Raw genomic sequence first — 22938 nt, forward strand, 5'->3', positions numbered from 1 at the left:
CAATTGTGCGTCTGGGCACGAACCCAGAGTCTCTGATGGCACAGCTAGCGCTGCAGTGCTCCAGACCACTGCGCCACCCGGGAGGCCCCAATTAATGGTTATTTTTATAGGGATAGATAGAAATAAAAGTGTAAGTGGAAATGACATACTTCAAAAGCCTTTTTTTTACTCTGGTGTCATGGAAAGGTCAATAATGTGCAATACGATGAAGGTACAGTAAAACATGATGGCTACAAAGATCAAATTAGAGTTTTATTAAGCTCTTTTACTGTGAGTAAACAAACAATACATGTTTAAAACAGACACTGTGGACAAAACTTTCATATCAAACATTTTTGTAGGCAAAAAATCAAAAACAGAAAACCCTCTCCAAAAAAATGACAAAAAGGGTATATTCTTTATTGTTGTCCAGGCCATCTTGGTCTGTGAAAGCACAGAAACATCGGTGTTAGACACGGCATGGCTGCACTGGCATCCATTATCAACTGTAGCAGGTTTGTTCTCAACTTGAAAACACACCATTTTGTTTCCTCCTGGATTAGGGGACCCCACTGGATCATCTGAAAGAAACAACTTTTTAGGGTATTCATGTTTAAACACAATTTCCTACTTGATAGGTTAATGTCCAAACAATGAACGTGGGGGACACCATTAACTAACACCAACCGAAAAGGGGGAGTTAAATCATTGGCTGAAATAAGAGGAAATTCACTCATCACTAAGCTAATACTTTATAATCACATGGGATTCAATCAGAGGCTGAATTCACAGTAAGCCGTCTACAACCAGGGCATATATAAAACATACACACACACACACACACACACAGTACTGTATTATCAGAGGGGAGAAAAAAGAGATGAAGATGTTTTCATAGTAGCGAGAGTTTCCACTCTGTGCATAAATAACTAGTCTCCGCTAATAGAGCTAAGGCTGAGAGCCTCTTAAACAAGATTACTGCAGCCTTCAGTGGACACTAATGTTGATTCATATTCATTTACGATGTCCGCCACACTCCTCTCTCGACGGAGGTAAAATCGATACATCCATAGAGAAACACAAACAGTACAGATTGAGATACGGAAAATTATTTCTCTGTCCTCAGTCAGTGGATTATGTATCTGTCAGATAACTGGCTGGCTGCTGTGATGTTCGTGTCGGACAGCATTGGCTGATTTCACTGGCGCACACTCACACAGACGCCGATCAAATATGAAATGTTCGCATGTAATTACTGTAAAAGCCCTAGAGGGCACAGAGACTGATGCCTGCACTTACCGTCCAATCAGACAAGGCCATACAGACAAGTATCTATCACACACACTAAACAATATACGCACACAGATGCATACACACACAGAGCAGTACTTCAAAACCTCTGACCACGTGAAGGGAACTTTGACCAGGAACAGTGGCTACATGCACTTGACATGATGTTGTTGGGATAGATAGCACTGGGCAGCTTGGAGATTGGAGGTCAACCAGGTCAAACAGCCTCCATGGTCAGAATTACTCTACTGTATGGTAAACACACTCATCATCTAACTACACCTCTAATGCCACTGTATATTAGGCAATAGGAAAACAATGACAGAAGTTTATAGTGCAAATTTGCAAACCTCTCAATAATCTTACATATGAAGCCTCTGATGTGCTCCTGTTTGCTTGCATCTCATTGCACAATAAATAAGCTGCCAGCCACAGTGAGACTATGGTGATTACACTCTCCAAACCAGCCTCTAAAATGTCTGCTCTCCCGGTCTAATTTGTGTGGTGGGTCGTTTTTACCCATCACTCCACCACTCTACCCTCACCTGGCACCCGTGCCTCTGTCACCCCCCTCAAAAATAGTTTTTTTGTGTGAAGACAATCAATTCCAATTCTCCAGGGATGAACGGGTTGTAAAGCAAGTAAGTCCTTTCAGGGCTTATAGCTCTAAATACTACATAGAATGTCTTTGGGTAAATTAACATAGGTTGACCCCCCACACATCACTTCAGCAGGTTGACTGCATTACAGTCTCAGACGGCTTGTAGACGAGCCAGTGAGTTGTGAAGGCCGGACTGACAAAGCAGCGAGAACAATGCCAATCATCCCTCCGTAAAAAGAGAGGTAGAGAGAAACAGAATGGTTCTTTTTATCTGGATTCCTCAAACAGCTGCCATCCCCACGAGTGTCTGTGTGACTGGCCTGCTCCCTCTGCCAGAGCCATGCACTGACGGCGAGAAAAGAGAGAGAAGACAGTGCTGCACTCGGAGTTGTCATTGTTGAGCACAACATGACACGGGAGTATGAATCAGTGCTGCACAGCTACAACACCAAGTAGACGGTCCTTGACGTGTTCAAATGAGTCAATTGCGGGAAGGAGAGAGGGTACTGTGCTGAAAACCTCTTCAGCTTAACCTCTTTAGCTACAAATCACAACAGTGCAGAGTTTTAGCTCCATGACAGGCTGCGTCGCAAAATCTATAATGCATTGCCAAGTGAGTCATCAAAACGTATCAGCTATTCCACATATGTATACCTATGATTCACATTTCACACACGCACTGTGCCTCCCTGAACCGGGAAAACATACATCAGTATGAAGGACAAGCGGTAGAAAAACATCCAGAAGCCCAATACAAATGTAACTCCCTCTCTCTAGTCTTGCCCACCACTAATACCATCTCTAATATTAGCTGCCCTGAAAACAGTGTGTGTGACCAATCATATCATAGCGGGCCTGGGAGGAGAATTCCACTGTTACAGTGGGAAGCGAGGACTCTTGGTCACATGTTGTGAACCCAACATTCCCCAACCACTTCAGTGTCTGATTGGCAGGGCCAGCGGGCCTGCAACATTTCCATCCATCGCCAGGCACACCAGAGGGGACAGGGCGACAGTGACATTCTCCATGGCGGTGACCATTGATGGCAATCTGATGACAGCCACATGCCAAAGAAAAGATGCCACTACACAAGACCAGCACCCCTCTATTCAATATACCCTCATTCCTGCAATGTCTTAGGCTTACATCCAAATGTCTATTAATTAATAAGGGCCAGTGAATTCCTTGAAGGAGAGGGCTACAAAACCATACGAAGGCTGCTCCACGTCAAAGATGGTATGCTAATTAGCAGCTAGCAAAGCCCCCATCACTGTCTAAACATAGCCCAGAGCTTCCTTACCTTTCTCCATGCTGCGTTAAAATGATTACATTTATTACATTAACCGGCCTGCTAATGCCATAGACAAAACCCCTCAGCACCTCTTTTCTCTGGACTAATGACTCAAATACTCTTAATCAAAGGTTGACTCATTAAATACATCAACATTTAGTCCAGAGGTCTAATTGTTGGGCCTTTTAAACAGTAGGCTAATCGTAAATGAAATCTCTGTTTAATAAGCACACAGCCAGACACAAAGGCAAGAGGAAAATAGCCAGAGGCTGTCATCATTAAAACAACACAGGCGATCAATTAGTGCTCATCATCAGTAGGATGCCAAAAAAAAGAAAGGGACTACATTAGATACAGATTTTAGAATTGCCAAGTTTATTTCCCATTTTCCATGTATAAAATATACACATTTATAGGAATAGGGGGTTCCAGCAGTATGGATTTTAAAAAGCAGCATACATTTTTTCCTAATATTTCAGTTCATTGTATGCAATCAAGAGAGGATACTTTTATCAACGACCTGTCCAAGTCTTGCCTAGAGTCAGTTACTGATTACAGTATAAAACATAAAAACTTTCTTTGCTAAGAAAATACACGAGTTTTGAGAAACAGAGGACATGTTTCTTACCATAATTGCTAAAGCTTGGAAAATATGATATCTTAAAACTTCAAATGAAAGCTTAGAACTTTTCCCTGATTCAAAGTGCAAACAACAAGGCTTCATTACTATTTTATAGAGCAAAGCAAAGTCCAGATGGATGAACATAAATCTACACTAGAGTTACAGTCCACAGTGGATAACAGATATATACAAACAGTATTCTGTCATATGAATACAGGTGTTATTCCAAGAAAGTTCATGATACATTATTGAATTATGACCAAAACTTTTTATTTTATTTTGCTACATTAGGTGCCCTTAGAGATGTTTCCTAGTGGATGTTAAACTTAATAAATAATTACTGTACTGATTTTTAAAAATTGATAAACAAAATGCCAATTAATTAATCCAACTACACATTCCACATTGTAGTTGGCCACTGATGTACTTCACGTAAGCTTATTGCGATGGTCTGTAAGGTCAGTTCCATACTATACAACTAGTTTTGGACTGTCATCTCAACCACCCCACCCACCCTTCCCCCTTTAACAGACGTCTACTCAGAGAGCTTGATTGCAGAGAGCAGTGTTGACTGGCCACACACAGCATGGCTGCACTTGCCAATGGGGGGTGGGGTCTACAAAAACTAGCTTCTCCAACCCGAACTGGCTCCAAACATTTGAGAAGATCTGGAGGATAAAAATGAAGACAAACCAACATATATATAAAAAGAGGTTGATGAAAATGGGAGGCTGGTTGGGAAGCTAGCTACCTTTGTGATGGTTTGGACTTTCCCTTTAGCCCCTGCCTGGCCCCGACTGATCAATATGAGGAGTACTAGTGGTTTCTGACAGTACTGTGAGGGATGTAAGTAAGTATTGTATACCAAGGTTATTGTAGTTGAGATTTTCTATTTAAGTGATAATGCCCTCAAAGCCGGTGTTTGGAGGATATATTAGCATGGGTGTTGTTAGGCTCTAAACACCGGCTTCGAGGGCATTATCACTTTTATACAACGGTTACCAACATATTCAAATAATGATTGACATATTTTCATTAAAAACATTAGTCCCGACACAAATTGTTCAGAGGAGCTAGCCAACAACACAGCTAACACAATCACTTCAAACATTGAAGCTGTAAAGACTGCAAAAATAAATGATGCCAGCTGATTCATGATTTCGAGTGACTGAGAAACGCTGCCTGCCTGTCTTGTCCCGACCCCTACACGTTCATTACTATGGGAAAGCTGGAGATCGAATTTGAATATGGAAAACAATGTTGCAAATGGCGGAGACACAAGGGTTATTTAAATCTCCGCTGTTGAAACCGAAATGTTAGTCTAAAAGAAATGAGATAATGTCTAGATGCTTTTTATAGTGGAGATCAAGTTTATAAATTGTCTGGCTGGGCTGATGAGACAGTAGATTGCGCAGTGAGATGGAACAGAGTAAATAGGCAATTTAACGTCATAGATTTAGCCGGTGGTAACTTGTAGAATAGACACCGACTGGAATGCACAACCAGCATTAGACCCACCCGATATATTTTTTGTTCTTATAGTTTTTAGATGTGTATATGAAATTCAGTTAGTTTCAGGTAGATAGACTTGATTTACTAGTTTTTATTTAATTAGAGTTTAATACAATTATTTCTATTTTGTTTTTATATTATTTTAGTTTTAGGGACAGAAACTAGCCTATGTGCGGCAGGCTAGGAGCCATTTATGTGTTGTAGGCCAATAGTCAGCTTTTTTGGCATGTCACTGTTTGCCACTGGGGGTGATGGTCTGGTCATTGATATAAACCTAACCAAACCTATCTTAATGTAACTTGGATTTAAAAGGATAATCGTCGATGTCTGACTCAGATTCGTCCTCCGAAATACAACCTAGCCAAGCCGCACTGCTTCTTGACACAATGACCGCTTAACCCGGAAGCCAGCCGCACCAATGTGTCAGAGGAAACACTGTACACCTGGTGACCATGTCAGCGTGCTTTGCGCCCGGCCCCCCACAAGAGTCGCTAGTGCGCGACTGGACAAGAACATCCCTACCGGCCAAACCCTCCCCTAACCCGGACGATACTGGGCCAATTGTGCGCCACCCATAAACAAAACAGTCAGTCCTTTCTTGCTTCATTCGTAAACACAGGGTTATTTTTCATGCCTCTTTCAGAATATTCTTAACTTTCTGGGTTGCTGTATCCATTTGCAAAGCAATCAACCTGATTACTCTAGCAGCGCCTTGAGTTTTACATTTGGGATCAAGTGTTTGGTTGAATTTTCTGAAAGGTGGCTCATTGCACAGTCTCGTGGACTTGCCAGACTGGATTAATAAATTAACCAGTGCTTCTTCTCTTTTTATTTATTCATTTGAATCAGGTTGCCATGTTTCTGCTCTTTTCACACAAACTGCTCAAGTTGGTTATCCTGACTTGCAGCTACTAACAGCTGTTGGCTTTTTAACCTTGTCTTTAGCCTGAAATTCTGTTGGTGCTGTTCAGATGAACTTTGAGGTTCGTTGGGTTTTTCCCTTTGATCTCTGTTCCACACAGGCTGCCATCTTCTGACAACAATCCAGTTGCTTTTGTCCTTTCCAGCAATATACTCCAAACAATCCTATACAGGGCTTTACCTTTTGTTGCCGCCAATGTACAAGCCTATCGTTTATGTTCACGCTCACGCTCCGCACTCGCCCTCGGATTTCTTCCGTTAGCTACTGATACACAAGCTAGGCCTATTTGAAACAATGCCATCTACTGGCAGCATTTAACTGAGTCTCAGGATAGTTCATCACTAAATTGTTTTTCCAATGTTTGTTTTTATTTTTGTTTCAGTTTTCATTTACTATAATAACCTTGCTGTATACACACAAAATATAAGGAGGGAGTCCTGGACGGAACACATATCCACACATACTACAGTAGAGGGAAGATGTAGGTGTAAATATAGGGGTGGAACAGAAAAGAATAGAGGGGGTTTAGAGAGGGGTGTAGAGCTGAATAGAGAGGGGTGTAGAGCTGAGTAGAGAGGGGTGTAGAGCTGAATAGAGGGGTGTAGAGCTGAATAGAGAGGGGTGTAGAGCTGAGTAGAGAGGGGTGTAGAGCTGAATAGAGAGGGGTGTAGAGCTGAGTAGAGAGTTGTGTAGAGCTGAATAGAGAGGGGTGTAGAGCTGAGTAGAGAGGGGTGTAGAGCTGAGTAGAGAGGGAGTGTAGAGCTGAGTAGAGAGGGGTGTAGAGCTGAGTAGAGAGGGAGTGTAGAGCTGAGTAGAGGGAGTGTAGAGCTGAGTAGAGAGGGGTGTAGAGCTGAGTAGAGAGGGGTGTAGAGCTGAGTAGAGAGGGGTGTAGAGCTGAGTAGAGAGGGAGTGTAGAGCTGAATAGAGAGGGGTGTAGAGCTGAGTAGAGAGGGGTGTAGAGCTGAGTAGAGAGGGGTGTAGAGCTGAGTAGAGAGGGGTGTAGAGCTGAGTAGAGAGGGGTGTAGAGCTGAGTAGAGAGGGGTGTAGAGCTGAGTAGAGAGGGGTGTAGAGCTGAGTAGAGAGGGGTGTAGAGCTGAATAGAGAGGGGTGTAGAGCTGAGTAGAGAGGGGTGTAGAACTGAGTAGAGAGGGGTGTAGAGCTGAGTAGAGAGGGAGTGTAGAGCTGAGTAGAGAGGGGTGTAGAGCTGAGTAGAGAGGGAGTGTAGAGCTGAGTAGAGAGGGGTGTAGAGCTGAGTAGAGAGGGAGTGTAGAGCTGAGTAGAGGGAGTGTAGAGCTGAGTAGAGAGGGAGTGTAGAGCTGAGTAGAGAGGGAGTGTAGAGCTGAGTAGAGAGGGGTGTAGAGCTGAGTAGAGAGGGGTGTAGAGCTGAGTAGAGAGGGAGTGTAGAGCTGAGTAGAGAGGGAGTGTAGAGCTGAGTAGAGAGGGAGTGTAGAGCTGAGTAGAGAGGGAGTGTAGAGCTGAGTAGAGAGGGAGTGTAGAGCTGAGTAGAGAGGGAGTGTAGAGCTGAGGGAAGTAGAGAGAAGAAAAATAGGAATGGGACGAGAAGAAAAGGGAAAGAGAGGGAAGAGAGGAAAGCAGGAATGATGAGATGGACTTCAGACATGAGATCTGTCCAGATAAAGTCAACACTGTTAAGCAGATACATGAAGAGTGGTATCTGTTTCTATGGAAACGGAGGAGAGAATGAAATGCACTAAAATTAAGAAGTACATTTCCGCTGTAGTTGTCATGTACTATACGTTCTGTCTACATGAAAATGCTTTGCCGCTCATAAAAATGTATTCAGAATGATATTTAAGAACAACTTACTAAATAATATGCACCAAAGTCAAGTGACTCGAAAGGTCATGTTTACTTGTGTTGAAGTGTATTAATATAAACCTAGTTTCTTTAAACATACATTCTATTTTGAACAAATTAAACTATACTGAACGAAATATAAACGCAACATACAAAGTGTTGGTCCCATGAGCTGAACTAAAAGATCCCAGACATTTTCCATATGCACAAAAAGCATATTTTGTGCACAAATTTGTTTACATCCCTTATAGTGAGCATTTCTCTTTCTCCAAGATAACCCTGACAGGTGTGGCATATCAAGAAGCTGATTAAACAGCATGATCCTTACACAAGTGTACCTAAAATGTGCAGTTGTCACCATAGATGTACATAGCCCATCTATAATTTAGCCCAAACAACTACCTCTTTCCCTACTGTATATATGTTATTTATTTAGCTCCTTTGCACCCCATTATTTTTTATGTCTACTTTGCACATTCTTCCACTGCAAATCTACCATTCCAGTGTTTTACTTGCTATATTGTATTTACTTTGCCACCATGGCCTTTTTTTGCCTTTACCTCCCTTACGTCACCTCATTTCCTCACATCGTATATAGACTTGTTTCTACTGTATTATTGACTGTATGTTTGTTTTACTCCATGTGTAACTCTGTTGTTGTATGTGTCGAACTGCTTTGCTTCATCTTGGCCAGGTCGCAATTGTAAATGAGAACTTGTTCTCAACTTGCCTACCTGGTTAAATAAAGGTGAAATAAAAATAAATAAAATAGTCTCAAGGGAGAGTGCAATTAGCATGGAGACTACAGGAATATCCACCAGAGCTGTTGCCAGATAATTAAATGTTAATTTCTCTACCATAAGCCGCCTCCGTCATTTTAGAGAATTAGGCAGTACGTCCAACTGGTCTCACAACCGCAAACCACGTATAACCACACCAGCCCAGAACCTCCACATCCGGCTTCTTCAACTGCGGGATCATCTGAGACCAGCCACCCGGACAGCTGATGAAACTGAGGAGTATTTCTGTCTGTAATAAAGCTCTTTTGTGAGAGAAAAACAAATTCTGATTGGCTGCGCCCCTGCCCAGTCATGTGAAATCCATAGATTAGGGCTAAATGAATTTAATTTGACTGATTCCCTTATATGCACTGAAATCATTGAAAGTGTTGCATGTTGCGTTTATTTTTTTGTTCAGTATAAAACATACACAGATATCCCTTCTCAGAGCATGTTGGCACAGCATTTTGCTTTCATCAATAATAATAAATGGGTATGATGAGAGGAAGAGGATGAGGAAGAAAGGGACAGAGGAGAGTGAGTGAGGAGAGTGGAGAAGGAAGAGGAAGATGGGGGAGATGGAGGAAGCAAAATGGGGAGGAATAAGGAGGGGAGAGAAAGGAATAGAAGATGACGAGAACAGGAAGAAGAGCAGGAGGGGGAGAGGGTGAAGCAGAACAGAGGGAGAGAGAGGAGCTTATCTAACAAAGCCCGGGCTGCGTCGCCACTCTCCTGAGCACTTCAGATCGCATTCCACTAAAATGCACCTTGGGGGAAGCGGCTATGTGACACAGCAGCACAGGGAGAGGAGGAAGGGGAGGAAGAGGAGGAAAAGGAGGGCAGAGAAAAATAGGGGAGTGGGAGAGAGGGAGGAGGTAGAGTGTAGGTAGTGGTAGATGAGGTAGGGGGAAAAGGAGAGCAATTAGGGGATAGTGGGGGCGAGTGTCTGGGGTAAGGGTACAGAGATCAGTGGTTTAAGGGAGGAGAAGGGCGAGGGTTGAAAAAGGTACAGGAGGGAGAAGAGAAAGGAGTGAGGAAGACTAGAGGGGGAGAAAAGAGTGGAGGGGGGATGGTGGGGAAGGAGGGATGATATAGTAGGAAAGCCAGCTGTGACTTCATGCTGCCCTTCAGATTCTCAGAAGTGTGCTGTGGTCACACACTTTTCCTCCACACACTACTGACAGACACACACATGCGAGTGTGTATGTAGGGAAGGTTCAAACACTTAGACAAATGTATACACTCAAGCACAAAGATAGACACACTCTTATGTGAACACAACAAATGTGAACACAACACCGAAACACGTACCCCCACACAGAAGAGCCCAACGATGAGTGATACTTACTGATTGGACCCAAATCCACCAGCAGACCCAAAGCCTGCAAGAAAACCAACAAACACAATTAACCATGTAGATAAAGACGTATCAGTGGAAAAAATTAAAACACCTCTGTATAATGTAGACTGAATCAGAGAGAAAACTACTACTATTTCCACCGTATTACCTCTGGTACAGAGCCAGTCAAGCACATAAGACAGCATAAACCTAACGATCGGACATACGCAAAGAGCACCATCCAGGGCTCCAGAGCAGGAGTGGAGGGAGACAGATGGAAAAATAAGAGGGAGGCTGGACGATTGAAAAGTAAAAAGTGTGTGTGTGTGTGTGTGTGTGTGTAAGTGTGTGTGAGAGAGTGACATATTGAGAGCTAGACACAAAGCAAGAGGGAGAGAGGGCAAGCATGTGAGGGAGTAGAGGAATGAGAGAGAAATAGTGAGAGAAGAAGAAAAAGAGAAAACGAGAGTGAAGAGGGAGAGAGGGTAAGAGGCTAAGATGGTAAAAGAGGTCTTCCCACCCTCCTCTTCCCGTTTTGAGAAAACTGGGCCATATACAAACATTATTCTGACAGAAAGTAGCTGGCGGCATGCAGCCAAAGCAGGTATTTGGGTTAATAAGGAAGCCGCTGGTGGGATTCCACCACCCCCACGGCTATCCTAGCATTAGCCTAGCACTGCATCTTGTGGCCCTGTTGTACTGCACAGCAGACAGAGTGCTGGGGGATAGCATTAGCCACTAGGCTAACTGACTGCTATTTATCCAACCACTAATGAGTTGAGCTAACCAGTGGCTCTGCTTCAGGGGAATATGGGAAGAGACTCATTGGCAGGACTTCAAACGAAGACTTGAGCTCTTTTGTTTGTTCCTTGTTAGCATGGCTGGGAGAGTGGGGAGGAGACCGTAGGGGCAGATAAGACTAAGCCGGGTGTTGGAATCATTTCATATGCTTTGTACAGTTTTAGTCACTAGAAGAGGGAGGGAAGGGACCATGTCAATGAAGACTTGGAGTGCATCCTCTAGAGTGGCATCCTCTGCACTGATCTGAAAGTGCTGAATGGGTGAGAGTGTAGTACACACCTCCTCCTCCCTGCTGTCCGAACGCAGAGAAGCCGCTGAGCTGAGGAGCTCCGAACCCTGACCCCTGCTGCTGCTGGGCCAGGTTACCAAAGGACGGGGCACTCTGGTTGGCCAGTGCACCAAACGACGGTGTGCTTTGTTGAGTGGAGGCAAAGCTGTGAGGGGAGAGAGAAACAAACGACTAAAAATAGATTCAGATTTAATAGATCTAACAATAACCCAATCAAAATTCAGGAAGATGTGTTGCTTAGAAAAACCATTGGTACAATTGATTTATTACATTATTGACACACAAACTGGGAAATATGCTGGTCAGTTTCCATCCACCCTAAATACTACATCAGTCCTGAACCCCCTGACGCCATACAGAGGGAGGTCGAATTACTATGACCTGCGCTCCACTCTCCTCCAGGTTACAGACTGTCTAGTATAGTCACTGTAGCACACTGCCCCAGTCCCTCTACTCTGCTCACATTACCATTCTAACCCAGAGGACAGGTTCCTAAAATATGCAGAGAAACAGCCTTGCCTGGAAAAATATCAGAGCCCATTACATCAAAGCATATTGCAATAATAGTTTATTTGAATTACAATGGAATACGTCGCTGACGCTCCCACGGCACTTCCCTTACTGATCTGGGATCTGTATGTGGAGGCTGGGTCACTGTCAGGGAGAGGAGTGTGTTTTAATGTTTTATTCAGTTTAAATGTGTAGTAGAACAGTCTAAATGAAAGCTAGATGTCTTCTGTAGCTCAGTTGGTAGAGCATGGCTCTTGCAATGGCAGGATAGCTGGTTTGATTCCCGGGACCACCCATATGTAGAATGTATGCACGCATGACTAAGTCGTTTCGGATAAAAGCGTCTGATAAATGGCATATCTTAAATTATTATATTTTGACATGGAGGCTTCAGTTGTCCTGAGTGAGATACAAGAGCAGCACCAGTCACACAGCTGTACCTCCAGGATTAGTTTGAGAGTCAAACATCAGCAGAGACGAGGGGAGGAGGAAGGGGAATTGACGTAGAATATAACGTGTGTGTGTGTGTGTGTGTGTGTGTGAGGCCGTTCAGAGAGGAGAGAGAAGGAAAGAGGGGAAGATAACAGAAACAAGGGCAAAAAGATAGTGACATTAAAGAAGAGAGTGAGACAGTAATGAAGAGAGGGGTAGAGAATAGTCCAGGCCACAGCCAGCTCAGCTGCTCTGCTGGTTCTAATCTGGGAAGCAGACCCCTGGACCGAAATATAGGCTGACCTCTGACCTTAATACGGGAGCCAATCACTTGCCGGCCGGCCTGCCGGCTGTCTTTACCCGCTCTTGGGTTAATCCGGGACCAGGTTCATCTTTAACTACTAGGCTTGGGAGATAAGCCACTGCTTATTACTATAGGTTGATTACAACTATAATAAATCTAAGAGGTGTCAAATAAATGATATCCAACTCAGGGTTCCAGCTAAGCATTAGGTTAGCTAACTTGCCTACTGCCTAGATGTCAAAATCAAGCTTCTTGGTTACAGCAGGGACATTTAATACCCTCCTGGATCAAGATCCCTGTCGCCTAAATTGTTTTGTGCGTCCCCACAAAAAATATATTTTTTTGGAAATAGCACCCCTTGTGTGTACTTCCGGTAATAGCTTACACCGCGGTAGGGTACAGAAACGGTATGAAAATCTGGATATCGCCCAAGCCCACTTTGTACAGCCCCACGGCTAAATTGAGGAACCACTTCTAAAGATAGGGAGGGTGACATTTACTGGCTGTAGGGAGTCCTGAGGCGTTTTATCTTTGAACTATCTTTTAATAAATCTCTGCAGAGGTTTGGAAAACAACTAAACTAGGACCGGCATTCGTAAACAACTTCAATATTTATCTTTGTGAACAGGATGAGGGGTGATAACAAGCGAAATAAAGAGCGGTAAAATATTGCCTCACGAGTCCTGACATTATGAAAAGAACTAGACTGAAAAAAACTGACTGAACTGAGGAAAGGAATGACTGAAAACCCTAAGCCTGCTGCCATTTGACAGTCCCATGGGATTAAACCCTGACAAGACAGAACTGAGAAATGACTTCAGGGCAAGGCTAGCTGGTCTTCCTGAAACCAACAGGACCTAAGGCAGAGGGTGTAAAGTGTGTGTGTGCGCGCGAGTGAGAGTAGGGGGTGGTAGAGGATTGAGGGGTGGGGATTTAGCCGGTAATCCCCTCCTGACAACTTGTGCCCAATACACGACCCCCAGGGGTAGATAGAAGGAAGGAACCAGCCCATCTTAAAATCATCTGGCAGTATGACCCCAGAGTGGGATTATCTGGGTGGAATAATCTCTCTCTGCATGGCTCCGTGGTTTGGGTCTTGGCAGAAGTGCACAGCGCCCCAGCAGGCCTGCACGTGGGGGGGGCTGAACGGTAGGGGATGGAGGAATAATCCCATTTTCTCCCGTAATCTTACAATGAGGGTTGCAGTTAAACTCGGAATAGAGGTTGACTCAGCAGGGGGTCTGGGTGGTTAGAGCTGACTGAATCCCATCCCCTGATGAATTGTGTTTAAAACATACCAGCAATGCTTGCCCTCAACTATTGTGGACTTTTCTAAACTAAATTTCATACTCATTGAAGGCAAGACGAAGCACACAATGTGTGCCAGTAACCATATTCTCAAGTCATACCGTATAGAAAAACAGGACATTTCAGTACAATTTTATAAATGCTGACAGATAATTTGTTCATTCGACATGGAGGGAACTTTTTGTGTCGGAAAAATGTATTATGCGAGAAACGGTAGTGGAAAGGCCTTAATGCGAAAATATTGATATAATAACCATCATATTGAAGTAAACTTGGAGTCACCCGATGACATGGTGTGTCGTCCTCCCACTACAAATCTGGAAACCATGCAGTTTATTACCCTACAGATGAAATAAGTCATGATGAATGTTACAGAGCGGTGAAAGTATAAATTGATGAGCTTTATGCTCCTCTCCAATAGACAGACCCAGGGTCTCTATTCTGGTGACATGATGATTGATGCTTGAATGTCATTAAATGATCCATAATAATGTCATCATGTAGACTACCCACACTGCATCTGTGAGCTGTTGGGTAAAGCGCACATACCAAGACCAGACTGGGCACATTTGTTATTTAACGCAACAGTTGTGACAAAACTATTGGTTGAAAATGAAATGGAAACACATTGAACTTTAGATTTTTATTCAGTACAGTGCCTTCAGAAAGTATTCATACCCTTTGACTTTTTCCAAACGCTATTGAGTTACAGCCTGAATTTGAAAAATGACTAAATTGAGATTTTGTGTCAATGGCCTACAAATAATGTCAGAGGAATTATTTTTGGAGACATTTTTACAAATGAATTATAAATCAAAATCCGAAATGTCTTGAGTCAATAAGTATTCAACCCCTTTGTTATGGTAGGTAAGACTTCGCTTAAGAAGTCACATAATACATTGCATGGACTAACTTTGTGTTCAAGACAATGTTAATAAAACTGGTTGTTTGGATCCTGGATGCTGATTGGATGAGCAGCATTCCAAGCCGTGCTGTATTGGCCATCACAGACACACCTATCCCTGCTAACAGTACCATCTAAACATTATCACTGCACCGCCATAAGAATGTCATGTTAATGTTGCCGTCTGAATCATCTCTTGTATTCATCTCAACTCGCACATCATTTCCCCTCGCTTCCAGCTTAGCATTTAGTTTGGTACAGCGGGGGTTAATATACGCCTTGCTGTCTGTCTGTCCAACCTGGAAACAATGTTTCACTTTTTAATTTTGATCTCTGTAGTACCGTACATACACTGAGTGTACAGAACTTTAGGAACAACTGCTCTTTCCATGGCATAGACTGACCAAGTGAATCCAGGTGAAAGCTATGATCCCTTATTGATGTCAGTGTAGATGAAGGGGAGGAGACAGGTTAAAGAAGGATTTTTAAGCCTCGAGACAATTGGGATATGGATTGTGTAAAATGTGCCTTTCAGAGGGTGAATGGGCAAGACAAAAGATTTGTGACTTTGAATGGAGTATGGTAATAGGTGCCAGGAGTACTAGTATGAGTGTCAAGAACTGCAACGCTGCTGGATTTTTCATGCTCAACAGTTTTCCGTGTGTATCATGAATGATCCACCACCCAAAGGACATGCAGACAACTGTGAGAAGGAAGCATTGGAGTCAACACGGGCCAGCATCCCTGTGGAACACTTGACACCTTTTAGAGTCAATGCCCCGACAAATTGAGGCTGTTCTGAGGGCAAAAGGGGGTGCAGCTCAATATTAGCAAGGTTTTCCTAATGTTTTGTACACTCCATGTTGCATGAACAGTGCCCAGATGAGAACTTTTTCTGAGCCAGTCGAAATCACGCATCAACGTCATTATCATGGACATATCCAAGTAAATGTCGGTTTTATAAAAGCAATAAGTAAATGGGTTACTTATCGCGTTTAACAACGCCATATACCTGTGACTATATTCATGCTACATCACTGCCTTTTGTGCCTTATGTCTTAATTAACATGAATTTAGAATGACAACCTCATCTCTGTACCTCACACATTGCAATTATCTGTAAGGTCCCTCAGTCAAGCAGTGAATTCCCAACACAGATTCAACCACAAAGACCAGGGAGGTTTTCCAATGCCTTGACAAAGGGCACCTATTGGTAGATGGGTAAAAAAAAAAGAAGCAAACATGGAATACCCCTTTGAGCATAGTGAAGTTATTAATTATACTTTGGATGGTGTATCAATGGATCAACATTGTAGTTACTCCACAATACTAACCACTTGACGTTTTACAAGGTGGTATTAAAATGGTTTGAATGGTCTTTTTGTGTCAACAATCTACACAAAATACTAATGTTAAAGTGTGTGTGTGGGGGGGGGGTGAAACATAAAACATTGTTTTGAGTATGTTAGTATTCAACCCCCAGAGTCAAAAATACATGTTAGAATCACCTTTTGCAGCGATTACAACTGTGAGTCTTTCTGAGTACATCTCTAAGAGCTTTGCACAACTGGATTGTACAATATTAGCACATTATTCTTTAAAATATTCTTCAATCTCTGTTAAATGAGTTCTTGATCATTGCTAGATAGCCATTTTCAAGTCTTGCCATAGATATTCAAGCAGATTTAAGTCAAAACTGTAACTAGGCCACTCATTAACATTCAATGTCGTCTTGGTAAGCAACTCCAGTCTATATTTGGCCTGGTGTTTTAGGTTGTTGTCCTGCTGAAAGATTAATTAATCTCCCAGTGTCTGTTGGTTTTCCTGTAGGATTTTGCTTGTGCTTAGCTCTATTCCATTTATTTTTATCCCAAAAAACATCCTAATCCTTGCTGATGACAAGCATACCCATAACATGATGCAGCCACCACCATGTTTGAAAATATGAAGAGTGGTACTCCGTGATGTGTTGGATTTACCCAAACATAACGCATTGTATTCAGAACATGAAGTTAAAAAAAGTTTTTTTTGCCGTTTTACTTTAGTGATTTATTGCAAACAGGATGCATGTTTTGGAATATTTTTTACTCTGGACAGGCTTCCTTTTCACTGTCATTTAGGGGTAAATACTTTCTGAAGGCACTGTACATGAAAACTTAAGCAAAAAAGTACCTTGTGTGCACTACATCATCACGCACTGATTTTTATCCACAACAAGTCAGTTTGGTGGAAACACCACTGGTAGGAAAATACACATATTCTTTATGCTAATGTTTTAATATTTGCATGAAAATCTGTCACCAATTGGATGGAAACCTGGCTACTGTAGCTGAGCAGGGCTTAGGGCGTTATGCCCAAGTTGAGAAATGAGGTCGGGGGTTAGCCTGCAATTGCTTATTTACCAGGTGTGAATAAGAAAACACTGTCAGGGATGTGTTATCGTGCTGTCAGCTGGAACGTGAGGTGTTGCATAACTAGCCCCTCAGGTGGCTGAAACCCTTGCCCATAATTCTTTCCTTTTATTAGTCAACCTTTTTAATATACACGACAACCAACCCAGACAATATCACATACACAGCAATAAATGCAGAAAAACATTTAAAGACATTCTGAAGCCTGTATGGTCAGTATTATCAAGAATATTCAGCTGTAATTTCAGTACAATTCTATAAGTCTTCACTCTTCATATCCAATACAGGTCTAACAGGGGTGTCTCTCTTACCCGAATCCTCCCACGTTGGCGGCTGCCGTTCCCTCTCCAAACACCTTGCTGGCTGAGGAGCCCATGGGACTGCTAAAAGAGGGTGCCGAGCCAAACGCTGCTGCCCCCCCAAAAGCTGGGGAGCCCCCAAAAGCAGGAGGGCTACCGAACACAGGGGCGCTCCCAAAACCACCTGTAGGGGTACAGAGAGAGGGGTGTGTGAGGAAGGGTCAGGTGGTTGACTTTGCATTTGATAAAATACATGTGAGAGGGATGGTTACATGAATACGCTTGACATGTGTATAAGCAATATTGTTGTATTGGTTGAGACGGGGGATGGAAGAACGTCTCAGGGGACACTAACCATACATAAAAGCAAAGGCTTCAAAAATAGAGGCACCGTTTACCTTATTCCTACATTTTGAGCCATGTGTATATGTCACAGCTGGTGATGCCCTAAAACTAACATCCGAACATGATTAATAATGTTGTATTATCATCTGCTCTACAACAATCCATTTCCGGTCAGGGACAATTGCTCTCACACACACACATAGCATAAGGGCTAGGAGGGCTTGACGGGAATTGATTGCCAACCACACACTCTCTGGGGCTGAGAAAGGAGGAGGAGTTAAAGAGAGGGGAGCACTGAAATTACAGCCTGGCTACGAGACAAGCACGGCCCAGTGAATAATTGATTGAGCTAATGTAATAGGATTACATTCCTTGGAGCAGCACTGAAAACCCCCAGGTCCCGTATTCACAAAGCCTCTCAGAGTAAGAGTGCTGATCTAGGATCAGTTACTCCTACTCTGAGAGGCTTTGTGAATATGGGCCCAAGAGTTTAGGGGTAGATGCCTATGATAAAGCTAGGAGAGGTGATGTCCTTTGGCAGTGCCAGATAGCTAGCTGAGTAAAATGCCAAGCCAAAACTGCAGTGGTAATAACTTTTGGGGAACGCTATGACTTTCTATTTGCTAAGACATGCTATAATTTTAGCAAGCTTGAGGAAATATTAGAACTGCGTTGACAAAATGTATGCTATGACTGCTCTGGCCAAATAGACACCAAGACTGTTCACTAGCTATGAAAGACGCAGCATTGTGGAATGTAGCCTGACCATGTTCCACTAGTGCTGTACTGGCAGAAAGAGATAAGGTGACTCTCACTGTAGCTCAGATGATAAAGGAGGACAGAGTGAGTCTCTCCTTGGGGAGCTAGAGCTGGGGGCAGCTGAGGTTGCAGGGAGTGGAGCCACCCCCACCGCATCGCTGGGGAGGAAGTGATGCGTGTGTGGAGTGTTCATCCATCAGCACCTGCCCCACTCTCTGACCCTCACACGACACTGAGCCAACCACCGCACCAACAGACAGAGGAAGACAGGACGACATCGGAGACGGAGCCAAGAACGTAAAGGGCCGTTACTATCACTGTCAAAAAGACTAGAGGGGCTAGTGATGGGGAATGTGTTTAAAGAGGTATTGCAGAATAAAGTACAACTACCCTATTGTACCACCTTGTATTGTGTAAGTTAGGCCGGCAGGTGTGATATTACCTTGTAGAAATTTCGCAATTGAAAGATGCTTGCTTGAAAAAGTTAGAATCGACATACTCTTCAAAGTGATATATTTTGTAAGATAGGGTATTGAGACCCAAAGTTTATTAACAGATGGGTTATTTGTGACATCGTTGGACAACACTTTTGAAAATAACCATGGACACAAAAGTCTGTAGTTGACAGAGCTGTGTGACTATTGTCACTTATTTTGGGTTGAGGGTGTAGCCTACCTGTCTGTTTGGCAGGGGTGGAGAAGGAGCCGAACCCCTGAGCGGCCACGCTCCCGCCTCCCGTGCTAAAGGTCCCACTGGCCGTCTGCTCACCCCCTCCGAATGTTGATGCTGGAGAGCCAAAGCCAAAGGTTTTGGCCCCGCTGTTCCCAAACAGGGTGGGTCCTCCTGTAGGACAGACAGAGGTTAAAAGTGGATTTATAGCAGTATAGCATGTAGACAGAAATAGGTGCCGTGCAAATGTTTTGTGCCGGTCCTGTTCATATTTACTGTGCATTCGGAAAGTATTCAGACCCCTTGACTTTGTCTACATTTTGTTACGTTACAGCCTTATTCGAAAATTGATTAAATATTTGTTTTCCTCAGCAATCCACACACAATACCCCACAATGACAAAGTGAAAACAGTTAAAAAGGTAGAAAATATATTACAAACAAAATACAGAAATACCTAATGTAAGTATTCAGACCCTTTGCTATGAGACTCGAAATTGAGCTCAGGTGCATCCTGTTTCCGTTGATCATCCTTGAGATGTTTCTACAACTTGATTGGAGTCCACCTGTGGTAAATTCAATTGATTGGACATGATTTGGAAATATCTCACAGTTGACCGTGCATGTCAGAGCAACAACCAAGCCATGAGGTCAAAGGAATTGTCTGTAGAGTTCCGAGAAAGGATTGTGTCGAGGCACAGATCTGGGGAATGGTACCAAAAGATTTCTGCAGAACACAGTGGCCCGGCCAAACTGAGCAATCAGGGGAGAAGGGCCTTGGTCAGGGAAAGGACCAAGTACAAAAAAGTACTTGCAGAAAGGTCTAAAAACCTGTTTTTGCTTCGTCATTATGGGGATAGTGTGTGTAGATTGATGAGGGGAAAAAAACAATTGAATCAATTTTAGAATAAGGCTGAAATGTAAAAAAAAAAATGTGGGAAAAGTCTGAATACTTCCCAAATGATCTTCAGGTACAGGAACTCTGCAATTGTTGAGCTAACATTCTATAGCAAATGCAGGACCTCAGAGAGGTCTGGAACGCTTTGTTATTGGGTCTATTAACTAATTTAACACGATGTTGCCATGGAAAGTCGAAACTACCGCACATGCAAACCTGCTGATTAGAAGGTCCTGTGTAGATTGTATTTTTAAATTATCAAATGTTTTCACTAACAGTTCGCTTCATCCTCTGTTGTACAATATGATATAAAACAAAGAAAAAACTGAATTTTGACGCAAATGTGCCTTTAAAATCAACGTAAAAGGATCCCAAAAGATTCCTAGACAGGGCGCCACTGAGCTAAGCTTCTCACCTAAGTAATGGAATGGGAAACCCTAAACAAGTTATCAAATTGGCTATTGGTCCCCTCCAAGAGGATGAGTGCGAGGACAAGAGAGATGTAGCAAACCTGAATAATCCTCTATTGCATGGGTAGGGCACCTAAATACAGACATTTTTATCGGAACAAAGAAATCAAATCAACTAATCAAAAAAATAAAATTCTGCAATACACCAAATACAACAGGTGTAGACATTACAGTGAAATGCTTACTTACAAGCCCTTAACCAACAATGCAGTATAATATAATTTTTAAAATAAGAAAGTAACAAATAATTAAAGAGCAGCAGTAAAATAGCAACAGCGAGGCTATATACAGGGGGCACCGGTACAGAGTCAATGTGCAGGGGCACAGGTTAGTCGAGGTAATATGTACATGTCGTTAGAGTTATTATAGTGACTATGCATAGATAATAACAGAGAGCAGCAGCGTAGAAGGGGGGTAAGGCAAATAGTCTGGGTAGCCATTTGATTAGATGTTCAGGAGTCTTATGGCTTGAGGGTAGAAGCCTCTTGGACCTAGATTTGGTGCTCTGGTACTGCTTGCCGTGCGGTATTAGAGAGAACAGTCTATGACTACGGTGGCTGGATTCTGACAATTTTTCTTCCTCTGACACCGCCTAGGATAAAGGACCTGGATGGCAGGAAGCTTGGCCCCAGTGATGTACTAGGCCTTATGCACTACCCTCCGTAGAGCCTTGCGGTCGGATGCCGAGCAGTTGCCATTCTAGGCAATGATGCAACCAGTCAGACGCTCTCGATGGTGGAGCTGTAGAACCTTTTGAGGACCTGAGGACCCATGCCAAAGCTTTTCAGTCTCCTGAGAGAAAATAGGTTTTGTCGTGCCCTCTTCACGACTGTCTTGGCCAGGTCACTGACCTCCTCCCTATAGGCTGTCTTGTTGTTGCCGGTGATCAGGCCTACCACTGTTCGGTCATCGACAAACTTGATGGTGATGTTGGAGTCGTGCTTGGCCATGCAGTCATGAGTGAACAGGGAGTATAGGAGGGGACTGAGCACACACCCCTGAAGGGCCCTCGTGTTGAGGATCAGCGTGGCAGATGTGTTGTTACCTACCCTTACTACCTGGGGGCGGCCCAACAGGAAGTCAAGGATCCTGTTGCAGAGGGAAGTGTTATGTCCCAGGGTCCTTAGCTTAGTGATGAGCTTTGAAGGCATTATGGTGTTGAATGCTGAGCTGTTGTAAATTAATAGCATTCTCACATACAGTGGGGCAAAAAAGTATTTAGTCAGCCACCAATTGTGCAAGTTCTCCCACTTAAAAAGATGAGGCCTGTAATTTTCATCATAGGTACACTTCAACAATGACAGACAAAATGAGAAGGAAAAAAATACAGAAAATCACTTTGTAGTATTTTTTATGAATTTATTTGCAAATTATGGTGGAAAATAAGTATTTGGTCACCTACAAACAAGCAAGATTTCTGGCTCTCACAGACCTGTAACTTCTTCAAGAGGCTCCTCTGTCCTCCACTCGTTACCTGTTTGAACTTGTTATCAGTATAAAAGACACCTGTCCACAACCTCAAACAGTCACACTCCAAACTCTATGGCCAAGACCAAAGAGCTGTCAAAGGACACCAGAAACAAAATTGTAGACCTGCACCAGGCTGGGAAGACTGAATCTGCAATAGGTAAGAGGCTTGGTTTGAATAAATTAACTGTGGGAGCAATTATTAGGAAATGGAAGACATACTATCCTGTTCTATCCTGCCGATACAATGTAAAAACCGCCAGCTGTATGTTATGTCTTTGTTCAGCTATAGTTTTTAATGTCCCGTTGGTAGTTTAATCTGGTTCGTAGGTCATCGATTTTATTTTCCATTGATTTCACGTTAGCCAATAGAACGGATTGCAGTGAGGATTTACTCGCTCGCCCTTGAATTCTCAGAAGGCAGCCCGACCTCCGCCCCATTTTTCTCAGTCTTCTCTTCACGCAAATGACGAAGATTTGGGCCTGTTCCCGGCAAAGCAGTATATCCTTCACGTCGGACTCGTAAAAGGAAAAAGCTTCTACCAGTTCTTGGTAGGTAATCTCTGTTCTGAAGTGATTTTTGGTAGCAGCAACATTATGTACAAAATACAAAGTTGTACAAAGTTATAAACTATGCAAAAAAAACGAACAAAATAACAGCTGGTTAGGAGCACGTAAAATGTCAGCCATCCTCTCCGGCGCCATTCCACTAAGCCCCAAAATAGATTATTTTCAAATACAATCATTTCATACTTTGATTACATTCAGACATGATCAAGTGTCTTTTTGTGTGTGAATACTTGGGAACAGATTTCCTAAATTAAACACATTTTAGCTGATTTAAATTTGTTAGTTTTTTTAACCAAAATAAACAAACAAATAAAAAAAACTGTGGGCCAAAAAATGTGATATTGGTGGGC

At 43.0% G+C, this 22938-nt stretch overlaps 1 protein-coding gene across 1 annotated transcript in view; it reads right to left on the bottom strand.

The window, feature by feature from the left end:
• Positions 1-239: 239 nt before the first annotated feature.
• nup214 (nucleoporin 214) overlaps positions 240-22938 on the bottom strand; it is a 72585-nt gene continuing 49886 nt past the window's right edge. Inside the window, 6 exon segments of the mRNA XM_042302307.1 lie at positions 240-560; positions 1815-4451; positions 10163-10196; positions 11234-11388; positions 17424-17595; positions 19191-19358. Coding sequence (XP_042158241.1) covers positions 4409-4451; positions 10163-10196; positions 11234-11388; positions 17424-17595; positions 19191-19358 — 572 coding nt within the window. The 3' untranslated portion in view covers positions 240-560; positions 1815-4408.

The sequence above is a fragment of the Oncorhynchus tshawytscha genome, linkage group LG20 (assembly GCF_018296145.1).
Source record: "Oncorhynchus tshawytscha isolate Ot180627B linkage group LG20, Otsh_v2.0, whole genome shotgun sequence".
In the NCBI taxonomy this organism is placed as follows: domain Eukaryota; kingdom Metazoa; phylum Chordata; class Actinopteri; order Salmoniformes; family Salmonidae; genus Oncorhynchus; species Oncorhynchus tshawytscha.